The sequence below is a fragment of the Pungitius pungitius genome, chromosome 3 (assembly GCF_949316345.1).
Source record: "Pungitius pungitius chromosome 3, fPunPun2.1, whole genome shotgun sequence".
Classification (NCBI taxonomy): domain Eukaryota; kingdom Metazoa; phylum Chordata; class Actinopteri; order Perciformes; family Gasterosteidae; genus Pungitius; species Pungitius pungitius.
Genome location: NC_084902.1, coordinates 25,325,553 through 25,337,423, shown reverse-complemented (window position 1 = coordinate 25,337,423; position 11,871 = coordinate 25,325,553). Strand labels below are relative to the sequence as shown.

At 45.9% G+C, this 11,871-nt stretch overlaps 1 protein-coding gene across 4 annotated transcripts in view; it reads left to right on the top strand.

Annotated features, from left to right (window-relative positions):
- Nucleotides 1-1,109: 1,109 nt before the first annotated feature.
- Nucleotides 1,110-11,871, top strand: part of LOC119212993 (FERM and PDZ domain-containing protein 4-like) — a 45,739-nt gene continuing 34,977 nt past the window's right edge. For 3 of the 4 annotated variants that reach the window (XM_037463946.2, XM_037463936.2, XM_062561402.1), the window contains exon 1: nucleotides 1,110-1,832. In XM_037463946.2, the coding sequence (XP_037319843.2) occupies nucleotides 1,594-1,832 (239 nt within the window). In that variant the 5' untranslated portion in view covers nucleotides 1,110-1,593. Of the gene's footprint in view, nucleotides 1,833-6,551; nucleotides 6,857-11,871 lie in introns of those variants that run through there. The other variant, XM_037463952.2, reaches the window with a different exon arrangement.

The window sequence follows — 11,871 nt, the reverse complement described above, 5'->3', positions numbered from 1 at the left end:
TCATAAAGTGTTTTATATTGACCGGTGCAACTCGTGCAGCCTGGCCATCGGGAGAATTCCTCTGACGTTCATCATAAAAAATGTATTTCTGTGGGTTGCGTTAGTTTAACTGAGCGAAACTCTCAGGTAAAGAGGTAGCAGCGAGCCTGGCTCGGTCCTAAAGCTCAAACATGAACCCAGCAGCACCTTTTGATGTAAGGAAATGTATCTTCACCCTGCGTACCAAAAAAAGATAATACTACATTATGAAAGGCAGATGACATTCTGAATTAAAGAGAACGGATTGTATCGCCATTCGAGCAGACGTGACGACATAAACAATATATATTATATCCTGCTGATTATTATTTTGATATATAAATCAGTAATCAGGAAACATTTCTTACCATAATATGTCAGACATACAAGGAATTGCAGCGGGTAGCATATTAAACTGAATTGGTGAGGGTGACAAAAGTATTATTCACTGGGTTTTTTGATGTTATAAATAAATATCAAATATTTCACTGTAAACTGTAAATGATACCTTAATTGTTTTGCATTAAATCAACCTGTGATGTTTGCTCAAATTGATTCGATAGCCTTCCACAGAACATTTTCCACCAGCCGCCAGTGATCTTGACCCAAAGCAACGGTATTTTCCTCAACCCATGTAGTTTTTTTTTTTTTATAAACCATATTAAGTATATCCAATTGTGCAAGTACATTACAGGTCTGATATGTTTGCCGAGCTTCTGGTGCTGTTTACCCAAAGGTGCCCACAAGAACGGCCCCGAATCCAGTGATCTGTACCGCCTGCAGAACCACGCTCCCAAGTCTTTACCAGCGTACCTCTGGGAGGCCCGGCTTACCTGATTTTCCTGTTTCAGAGGCCCTTATAGGCCTTAGTGGTGAGCCATAATTGTATTTGGACCGGCTCAGACTTCTTGTAATAAACTGCCCCTCACTGCAACCCAAGACTGCACTCTCCTTCCTGCTGCTATCATGTAGCCACGGAAGCCACCGGTACAACCCGCTCCGTGCATCTCCCATCGATTTCCTGCCACGATCCGCTTACCACATGATTCAATTGTAGTGATGGGGGGGGGGGGGGCGTGATGGGATGCAATGAGATGCGAGCCATCAGCTCATAAGTGCTGCTGCCCTGCACCTTTCACCTGATTTCCCTTTTTTTGTGCTCACCTCGGCTTCCACGTGCAGCCTTTGGGTTCTTATCTTTCCAATCGCAGGCTGGCTTACTCTTCAGTCCTTCGGTGCTCCCCGCCCTCCTTCACATCCATAACGCCATCTCTTTAGTTGTGTTTCCCCTCTGATTGGTCTCTTTGTCTCCCTCTCGTCGCTCTCTTCAGAACTCTTCTGAGGCGGACGGGAACAGGGTCAAAAGCTTTTGGCGAGGAGGAGTGAGCAGACGTTGTCTCCTTCCGTTCCAGTATCTCATGTTGAAGTGTTTTGTGTGCTCCCCTCCTCTTTAAGTCCACCCTTGGCTTTTGCTTCATCAAGACATCGTTTGACGCATTGATCTCCTGCCTCTCCGTCACATTCCTCTGTCCTTCTCCAGCTGTCTTGTCCTCTCTCCGCTTTCCTTCCCGCGCCATGGACTTAGGACATGGATTGCGTGAGGAGAGGGTGGACACCAGCTCCTCGGACTGTTCTTGGACATCGTGTGACCTGAGCACTGACCTCACGTCAGTCAGCTCCGACCAAGTCTCGACCCCCGGCGGCCCCAACACCTTCGAGGAGCAGCAGAAGAAGTCCTCTTCCGTCAAGGTGTCTTCTGAGGCGCGACACAGGCAGGTTGCTTGGAGGGAGACGTCATTTCTCGGGAGTGATGAGTAAGCCCATTGTTTTAATACGTCACTTAAGTCGTTTGTGATCCATTCAAACTAATACTATTCTCCACGATTTGTTCAGGTTTCAGCAGACTATGCCCTTAAAACATCACTTCTGTGTCATTTATTACACTGCTTTAGACTACAAAGTAATATAATGGGTTCCTTGTTAACTTAGAAGGGTGATCAATATGTTTTCATTAAACCCGCCAATGCAATCGAGCACTTAAGCATTCTTTTTTGAGCTTGCGAAGTGGTCCCAGTGACATTTGGAGTCATCAACCAGACTCCACCGACCTTGCACCATCCTTACGAGGACGGGTTCAACTTGTGAAGCGGTGGAATATGAATGTGTTTTGCTCTGATTTATCCTTCTCTCTCTCAGTTCAAATGTCGGGGGGCTCTTCTTTTTGTCTTATTCAGGTGTGGAGAAAAACACATCGTTGCGCTAACTCTCGATAACGCCCGTGTCCAAGTACGACATTTATAGGATGTACGACACAATATTTACATTTGGAAGAATTTTGTGCTTTGTTTTGGAACCAACTCCACTGTCACTTTCAGTGTCTCTGCTAAGCTAAGCTAAGCTAATCTGCCTCCGTCAGGTCTCCTCCTCCTCGTATTTGCGCCCTCTTCTCACACGCGCTCATCTCTGCCTCAACAGTTAATGTTCTTCTGCCGTATTTAAAGTCTTAAAATGGTTATGGCGGTCAGCGCGCTAAAGCCCTATTGGCTGGCACATTTAGGGGAGCTTAGCTGTGATTGGGCCATCTGGGACAAGACCGGTTGACTCACGGGAGAATAATGATAATATAATATCCATTTATGAATATTACTGCTCCATTGACTTACTGCTTTTGCCACTTTTGTAAATAAAAGAGAGGGGGGCAGGATAATAAAAAAACAGCCCTGGGAATCATACCATAGTGGGAGCTAAAAAGTCAGGAGGAATGAAACTAGATTCATCACTTTACCCCATCGTCTCTCTCTTGGACCCTCTCCCCCAGGTTCCCACCTTTCATCATTTCTCTTTAGTACAGTTTTCTTTTAGTGCAGTTTTTTCTGTGTCTCCATTTGTCACTGAAGTCATTTTGCAGCAAACTGTGGTCATTGGTTTGGTTGGGGCCTGCCCCCCCCGTGCTGGTGGCAGCCCGGAGCATCAGGACACAGTCGGGCAGAGAGGCGTTAGTTAGAGTTAGGAGGTAGGATGAGGTTTTTACATTCTGTTTAATCGGGTCCCGTCTGCCGTTTCCATAATGATTCAACTCATTCCTTCGCTTCGGTCCATATTTTAGGTTCACATATCCAGTCGATAATATTGCACCGTCTCCGTATTCCAGCGCAATCTGTGCCTCATTTCTTCCGAGGCAGAGGCTGCAAATGTTGGGGTCGTCTGCAGAGTTGTGGGAGGGGGGTCCGTTTCTATCTCGCCAGGCAGGCGCAGAGTGTGGCAGACAGACATTTTCACAGTCGGTTGGAGGCGCTCTGAGCCGAACCCTCCCACCAATTTTCCTCATGCGGTAACCGCATTTTCTACTTCTCCCCAGCTCTGCGGTTTGGACATAACGTTTGAGCGGATTTGAAGTCATGCTTTGGTGTGATCAGCCTGAAGGATGGCCACCGCCTAAACCCACAGACAGCGTCTTTCCCAGTCAGGATTTATTCAAAAAGACACGATTCACATAGTTGATGTTTACGTTTGATGTAGCAGGTCCTCAGGGCGTGTTTTTCGGGTCGTCCGTCTGTACCATTCTCCTGAATGTGATACCTTGCCAGTGCCAAACAACCAAGAGGCAATTTTAGCAATAGGTTGGTGAGAACTGTGGAGCTACAGAGAAAGAAAGGAGATTTCACACAAACACAGCTGTGTTGTCGCTTTTCCCCGGGTTCAAAGATCAAAGATTTATAATCTCTGGAAAGAGCTACGAGACGGCCCTTTGGAGCAGTCGGCTCTTTTTCTGAATTACTGCGTAGTTACGCCATCACCATGGCTACACGGTAACCTCGTTAAACCATGTATGGACTTGGCTGAAAAATGTATATTGATTGATTGGTCGGACTGGAAGCAGCCCAGGCAGAGCACAGAGGGAACCTTGGAGAAGTAATGAGGTGTGAAAGGAAAGCATGTATTTTACTGAAACCTAGTGCCCATATGTCTAAATCTCCAGTGTTGTCATCTCCACATTTCGAGCGCGACCCGTCGACCTTTAATTGAGTCGTGTAAACGACCAGATAAAATAAAGGAAATGACATGAAGCATGCAAGGATCGTTCAAAATTAGAGGTGCTGCTGCGTTTTGATGAAATGTTGACCTTTGAGCAGTAATTGGACGGGGAGAAACGCGGTGGACTCCACCATACGGAGAAAGTGAGGCGCACTTTTCAGAGGCAGCAGGTTTTCTGTCCCGGTCAACCGGTGGACCGGGTCAGTTAATTCCCGGTCTATTAATACTGATAGGAGCGGGGGGCGGGGGGGGTAATTAAAGAGAGGATGAATCTCTATTCTCTTTTTAATGAAACAGGACTTTTGGCTCTCGGGAGTGAGCCGTCTGTTCCATCCAATCCACCAGCTGTGAATGAGATGCTAGCGATAAGAATGATAGGAATTAATGACGGGTTATTGCTTTTGTTCAGAGTCGGGATGACGTTGCAATTTGCCGATTAAGTCCCTGCACTTGGAATGTATTATCTTTTTTTATTTTACACAAATGAGTCACCACCTCTGATATAAAATAGAGTGGAGTGCCTTTTACTTTGGAGACCCTTTGGCTTGCTTTTCCCAGTAAGCACACACGGTTACATAAAGTCTACAAAGCCTCCAGATGGACACGATGGAGGGGCAGATATTTGGCCAGGAGTAGCATGACATACGTGTACAACACACACACACACACGCACACACACAAAGATCTGCATGTGTCTCTTGGCGGTTGGGAGCTTATTCTCATTTTTATATTCATACGACCTCATTTTAATCTTCATTGTCACCTTAACCTCACTTTAATTCCAAAACGTTTAAGGCGGGACGAGCCAAAACATTTATTTATAATGTGGGTGGATATGTATCACATTTCTAAATTAAATTATAGAAGTAATTTGTAAAACTCATGACTAAACGAAAGAGTTCATTTATAAAATAGGCGTGTAGCTGAGGTCACACAAACACAATATATCCTTTCAGCAGATGATTCATTCAACATGATTTTTTCTTTCTTTATTGTGCTGTATTCAGAGGTGGACACACAGGGGTCAAGAGTGTGTACAAACCCAAAGTCACGTCCCTGTAGACATATTTATAGATAGCTACTTGGCCCAGCGTCAGTGCCAGGTGGCATCTCAGTAGCAAATGGAGCCGCCGGCCTCCTCTGAACTGGAATGTGCAGAGCGTGCGTTATATCGTTCATCCTTTAGCGTTTGGTAACACCAATAAACTGCAATACACACAGGCGGGGTTTGGCTGTCAAAAGAATGATACTCTCGCCCCCGCAAACCGGTCGACGCCAGAGGACACGCGGTTGTAAATCTGAGGGGGGGGGGTCACACAGGCAGCACTTTCCACCGGCTGGCTCGACCAGTTGAGCGTCGATTGTAGCTACTTGGTTTGATCCAAACAGGGCTCTCTATCACAGACGTTGTATTTGATTAGGCGTCTCACAGGCTGAGCAGTGGTTCCCGGCATCTCACTGTCGTCGAATGTGTCCTTTGTGACTTCTTCTTCTGGTGCCTTCTCAGGCCCGAGCCCTGGGTGCTGGGCGCTCTCTGTCCCGGGCAGTAACATCCCGACTGAAGAAAGCAGATTAGATCCCGGCTGCCTTCTTTGATCACGCTTTAAAACGTGCATTCGGTTCTGTCTTTTCAAGCCGGGGCCTGAAATCTCCCACCGCACACACACACCAGTCAGCGCTGAGTGTGCGGTCGGCCATTTGTCAGTGTGTGTGTGTTCCTCACTCCGACCCCCGAGAGAGAAAAAAAAAAATGGGCAGGGTGCCTCCTCCTTCCGTTGTGCATACGTTATTGTTTTTTGTTAATCTCTCTCTGCCCGCTGGACGCCCGGGGACGCGGCTGACCTCCGCCTGCTCCGGCAGGAGGGAGATGTCCCGGGCATCGATGCCCGTGCCGCTCACATGCGTGTACGCACGGCCACATGTAGCACGCTTACGGGAGCGCACGCCCTCGCTGGGGTTGAAGGGTTGGCTTCAGGCATCTTTGTGTCTGAGGGAACAGACTCGCACACATGCTCGTTGTAAGTACAGCTGCTGATGTCTGTGCTTAGTAGCAGCTCTGAAGTTGGCACACATCTGTTCATGCATTGATCCGCCTGCTCTGCGAACAAGCTGTGTGTGTGTGTGTGTGTGTGTGTGAGTGTGTGTCTGTGTGCGAGTGTGTGTCGGCGGGGACTGTGTGTTTGTGCGAGTGTGCCAGACACACGGTTTCTCACACATCTTGTCATCCCCCGCGGGTGATGCCGCGTGGGGGAGGTTTTTCCCACCATGTCCCTCGCACTCACACACCGCATGACACTCTGCTGCATGCATGCATGTGTGTGCGCCGGTGTCTGTGCATTTATGCCTGTGTGTGTGTGTGTGTGTGTGTGTGTGTGAGAGTGAGTGAATGGAGTTTATCCCTGCTGGCCCAGATGCCCCGGCTAAATCCATCACCAGCGGTGCTGCACAGCGGTGCTAAGCTGGAACATTTGGCACCAAGCTAGGAATGAAAAAAAATAACTCAAACACACACACACACACACACACACACATGCACACAAACACACACAGAGAATTGAGTTTGGGGATTTTTTTTTTTCAAGAGATTCAGAGGAAGTGGATTTTTTTCATTTTTTTAGTGGAGTTGGACTCAGGCGCCGGGACGGGAGCTGTTTCTCCGACGCTCTGAGCCTTCTGGTGGTGGTGGGGCCGGGGGCGTCCATCCCACTCTCTCCACCCGCTCACTCCCTCATCAGTCCGGGCCGGCCGACAGGATGGAGCCGTGCGACGACGATGACGAACTGGGGACGTTGACCGCTTTCCAGTAAGTTCCGGTGGTCGCTCAGCTCTGCTTTGTTGGGTTTGCTCGGCGTGGTGGTTTGGACGGACGGCGAGTCATCGCCACGTTGCACCCATTTTTCAAAGTAGAATCTCGAGTAGTCGAGATACATTTCCAGGCTTTCAGTACTTTCTTAATAAGCATAACAAAGCTCTTTATGCGAGGGCTTTGTTGATTAAGCTCGGTTACAGCTTGGTGGTTGAAGCTTGTTAAAGTCAAGGATTCTTTCTGAATAGTTGTGCTGCTTCCGGCCTCTTGTATCCATTATTGATCTTTCAATACCAATGTCTGTTTTTTTTCTCCATTTGAAACAAGTTGTGGAGCTGAAATGTTTGGGGGATCAGGTTTATGCATTTTTACTGTTCTTCCAAAGTGAGCTCTGCACCGTGTCTGATGCGAGTGTATAAAGTAGAGTGTATAGAGTATCCAAATCATTTTTATTTCAGTTTATTTCAGTCATTTTTATTGATGTATTAAAATAAGCCGTATTCCGACGATGCACTTGGTCAACGTAAAATTGCATCCATCTCCTTTATCTGGTTTATTAATTATTATTAATTACACAGCCGTTTCTTTCTGGAGAAGTTTTACCGCGGAACTATTTGCTTTCCTTTTAATGGGACGTGTGGGTGTTACGGGCTAAAGCTCAACTGTGCAACATCCATCAATCAAATGGAAGTTAATGGGATGCAACTTGGCAGCCACAAATTGAGAGGCCTCTCCCCTCTGATCTTTAGTGTTTTAATAAGATCAATTTTATTGATGTGGTTAAAATCCAGATGAACCTGACTGACTGCCCCCCCCCCCACGTGTTTTTCCTTTGTCTCTTGACTATCGCCATAACTGATCTGAGCAAGTTGGTGGACTTAATGGCCGACTCTCTTGTCTTGGCCTTTAAAGCAGTCCTATTGTAATCTTGCTCAGTGAATTGCAGCACGTGAGTCGTTGGTTACATAAGGCCGAGGTAGCTCCAAGCAGCGGAGGAATCCAGGACCTTGTAATTACTGAACACACTTAGAGATTACATCATGGATTGAGGGGGTTTAGCTGGCTGGCTGCTGAGAGAATGTGTGTGTGTGTGTGAGAGAGGTGTGGTCTTAACATTTTATTACTTTTGCAGATATATTATGCACTGCATGTTCAGAAATTATTTTGTCTTACCATCGACTGCTCAACATTCGAGTGTGTGTTTACCGATTGTCATTTGGAGTGGTAATCCACATATAAAGCCTACACACACACACACACGCACACATTCGAATCATGTGATTGACTCCTCGGCGAAATTATTTTTCGCCATCCCATAAAGCCTAGCACTGATTTCCAACCGGGGGTACAAGGACAGATTAAAAAGCTCAACTGGAAAGTAGTCGACTCAGCTGAGTCTAACTCAAGAGTTGTCACACTCAAACACTTGTGTCTCAATGTTAAAGATTCAGAGTTCTGTTTTGTGGCACAAAAGTCTCTCTCTTCCGGTCTTGTTTTGGTTTTTTTTTTCTACCTAAACATAAAAAACCTACACATCTGTGTCATTAAGGAAGCGCCAGATCGCAGCATCATTGTTGAAGGATTACAGCAACGAGGCGATAGGTCAATGGCCAGCAAACATGTGGCCCAGAAAGCGGACAAATGAAATTTGATTCAAACTCTGCTGTGTCTGTCGCCCAGGCAGACAGACAGGCCGCCGTGGACTGATTTATTTATTTTTCAATCTCTCCACCTGCTGTTCCTGGTTTCCAAATCACTGATATTCAAAATATTGGAATGTTGACTCAGCAGCAACAGAATGAGTGACATGTGAAGCCCACTGAGCCTACTGTGTAGCTTTTCTCTTTCATTCTGCACAAGGCTGGAAACTAAACATAAATATTGAAATCTTCTTTATTAAATAAGTACATGTAATTGACAAACTCTCACAAACAAATATGTTAATAATGGAGGTAGAATAAAACGTTAACAGATTATAAGATTATTGATTGTTGCGATATGTCATTTTACAATTAAAAATAATGAAGTTAACACCAATGTTGTTGCACTAGTTGTGTTGTTGTTACAGACACCATCTTGGACATGTGTAGTTATATTTTTTGAAGAACAATCAATAGTGGTCCATGACTGGAACCCTGAGGTACACCAAACTGTAATCAGGCTTTGTTGTCGGCAGAAATCGCTCAAAACTCATAAACGACAACATAGCAACGTTTTGACAGCTCACCGAACGTTCAGACTTTTACATATTTCTGCTTCCCGAAAAGAGGACTTAGAAAATGTGCCCCCGCCCCGCATAAAATGTGGTGTCAGCTTCTGAACCGTTAATCTGATCTGATAGAGAATGTCTAGTACATTACGTGCTGCTGTACAGCATACCGAATGTGGCGGATCTGAACTTTCTTGTGAAATTGTTGACAATTTGCCGAGGTCATGCAGCAGCTACCCAGCACTTCCATTAGTTAATTTCTTTCCTTCCCTATCACAGGAGTTTGCTTGAATTCGTATCACGTAGCCTCCTGCCTTGCACCACAAAGTGTATTGAATCTACTGTAAACCCTGCTGGAGTTGTGCTGACACATGTGTTTGTGTCCTGTAAAGAAGTAAAGGGTTAACTTAACTAGACACGGCTGACCACACGGTTGACCGCCACCGCTCAGCAGCACACTAGCAGCCAGGGACCCTGCTTGTTACCCTGGCAGGTATCGACAAGGCATCCGCCGGGTGTTTGCCTGTTACTCTCGGTCGATTCGTTGTTGTACTTTTGCATCTACTGGGCCCCGTTGTTGTCCGCGCACAAGCAACTGGACGCAGATGACGATAATCTCTCCCCGAGTACCACACAGATGCAATAGCCGGGGTGATGGCACTGTGAGTGTGGACGTGGGGGATTTCCACGTGTAACTGCGTTGTGCACAGTGTGGATTTGTGGTGCAAATCCATTGTCTGTTTGCAAACAAGTCTGTGAACTATCGTAAATGTCAGAGGAGCTGACCTTTGATGACTCATTCAACCAGGTCTAAAAGCCACGTGCATATGTCCCAAGTCGTGTACCCCTGTTAAATCATTACAACAGATAAAGGAGATTTGGATTATTGTTAATGCCTCTAACTACATTAGCTTTCGTGTCAATCAGAGTTCTGATGGTTCTATTTTCTTAATGTCGAGTGGCTTTGAATTTGAATTGGCAGCTTGGGCTTTATTGCAGGAATCTGCTGGAACGATTACGCAATTTCCGTTTTGCTGTATTAGCATTCAGAACGCCGTGCAAACTCTTTGTCAGCGAGCCAGCAGCAGGACTGCACATCGTCTGAGGCCTTTTACAGCCGGGTCTCCAGATCTGCATTCATTAACAGGCGCTGGGATTTACTGAAACATATCTGCCTGCAAAATTCAGCCATAAGGTGTGGCTCTCCTTTCCCTTTGCACCCTGCTTGGGCTGTGTGTGGATTTAACTGTACGGCTGCTCACTTTGAGGTGGTATGAAGTCATCCCAGGTAGTGATAACCCCGAATTTGAGAAGGTCTCACACCGTTTCTTTAGATATGTAACAATGCAAAGCGTGTACTAACAATGCATGCATTGGTAAGCCTCCTTCCAGTTTGTTGTCAGCACCTCTGCATGCTCGGACTGGAAGCGTCTCAAGAGTTTCTGATGTAACCCCTTTTGGAGAGTTTCCATCATTTATCCTGCCACAGTGTAGCATCCAGCGCAAATAAAAGGGCTTCAAAAGTGCAACGCAGAAAATGTCCCAATGACGCCTCTCAGCTTCTGTTCCAGGGAAAAGGACAATGTTATTTATGGCGTAACTGCACACAACAGTTACGTCATTGCTCTGACTCTGACTTTGTTTCTCTCATCACCGGGAATTCTGCCCATCGATGTCTGGAATCGTTTGGACTGGCAGTCCCACTTGGTCTCTACGTGCACTGAGCAGAAGCTTGTCCACCGGTTGTTAAAATGTTCAATATTATCTCATTCCTGTTTGATTCTCCATTTGCTGTGACAGGTTATTTCGATGGTTGTCAGGTTAACGCGTAATCAAATCAATTAGAAAGCACTTTTATCGCGCTTGAAATTGTTCTTATTTTGAAAGTCCGTTGCTCACTGGTTTTTCACAGAGTAAGTAAACCCTCCACAGTAAAGCCCAGCTGTGTCCTTAGTGCTAAAACAATTCACCTCAGTCCAACAGGGACACTTAATACTGAACCAAGATCATCAATAGATTACCTGATCAGGTTCTGCTGATATAGAATTGTTAACTTGCCTCTTATAATGTTATGATCAAGAGTTAATAGCCTGCCAGTGGCAAATAACTTTGGTTTATATTTTGGAGTTGAGGTTTACAGGAAATATTTTAACTGCTACTGTGCAAAGAGAATAGCCCCTTCTTTAAAAAGAAATGTTATTGCACTTTTGTTTATATAGCAGTACTTCTATAATAAAAGTGTACAATACACTGCTTTTAATCACGATAAAACAATCTGTTGCCTTGGGCTTGTTGTTTCACCGTCATTCATTTTTATAGTAGGAGATAAATAGATGTCTGTGGAGAAGCCCGCAGTAGAACAGCTCAGGGGGCGGGGCGGCCAGCAGCTTATTAACATGCAGTGAGCTGACTCGTCCTTATCTCCCAGGTGTCTCCGACAAGCTCTGCACATCTGCAGGCATTATGGATGAGGGACATTTAGTGGGCCGAGAGCAGGAGGCACGCCAAGAGAGGGGCGTTTGTTTAGACCCACATGGAGCAATAAACAGGTTCTGTGCGTCCGACGCGATGCGATGCAGTGCAGGAATGTGAGGCAGATAAAAAAGCTCTGGGAGAATATCAGAAAGAAAAGCATCTCAAGGAGCACCAACGAGCGCTTTGTTTTTGACCAGAGATGAACTCGCGCAAACAAAATATTTCATACGTTGCCGTGGCATTTTCTGTCCTTGCATGTATGGACCATAACGTGAAAGCCTCAACCTGTGTGCCCATCATGTTTCAAAGCAAGGGCAGATTTTGGAAA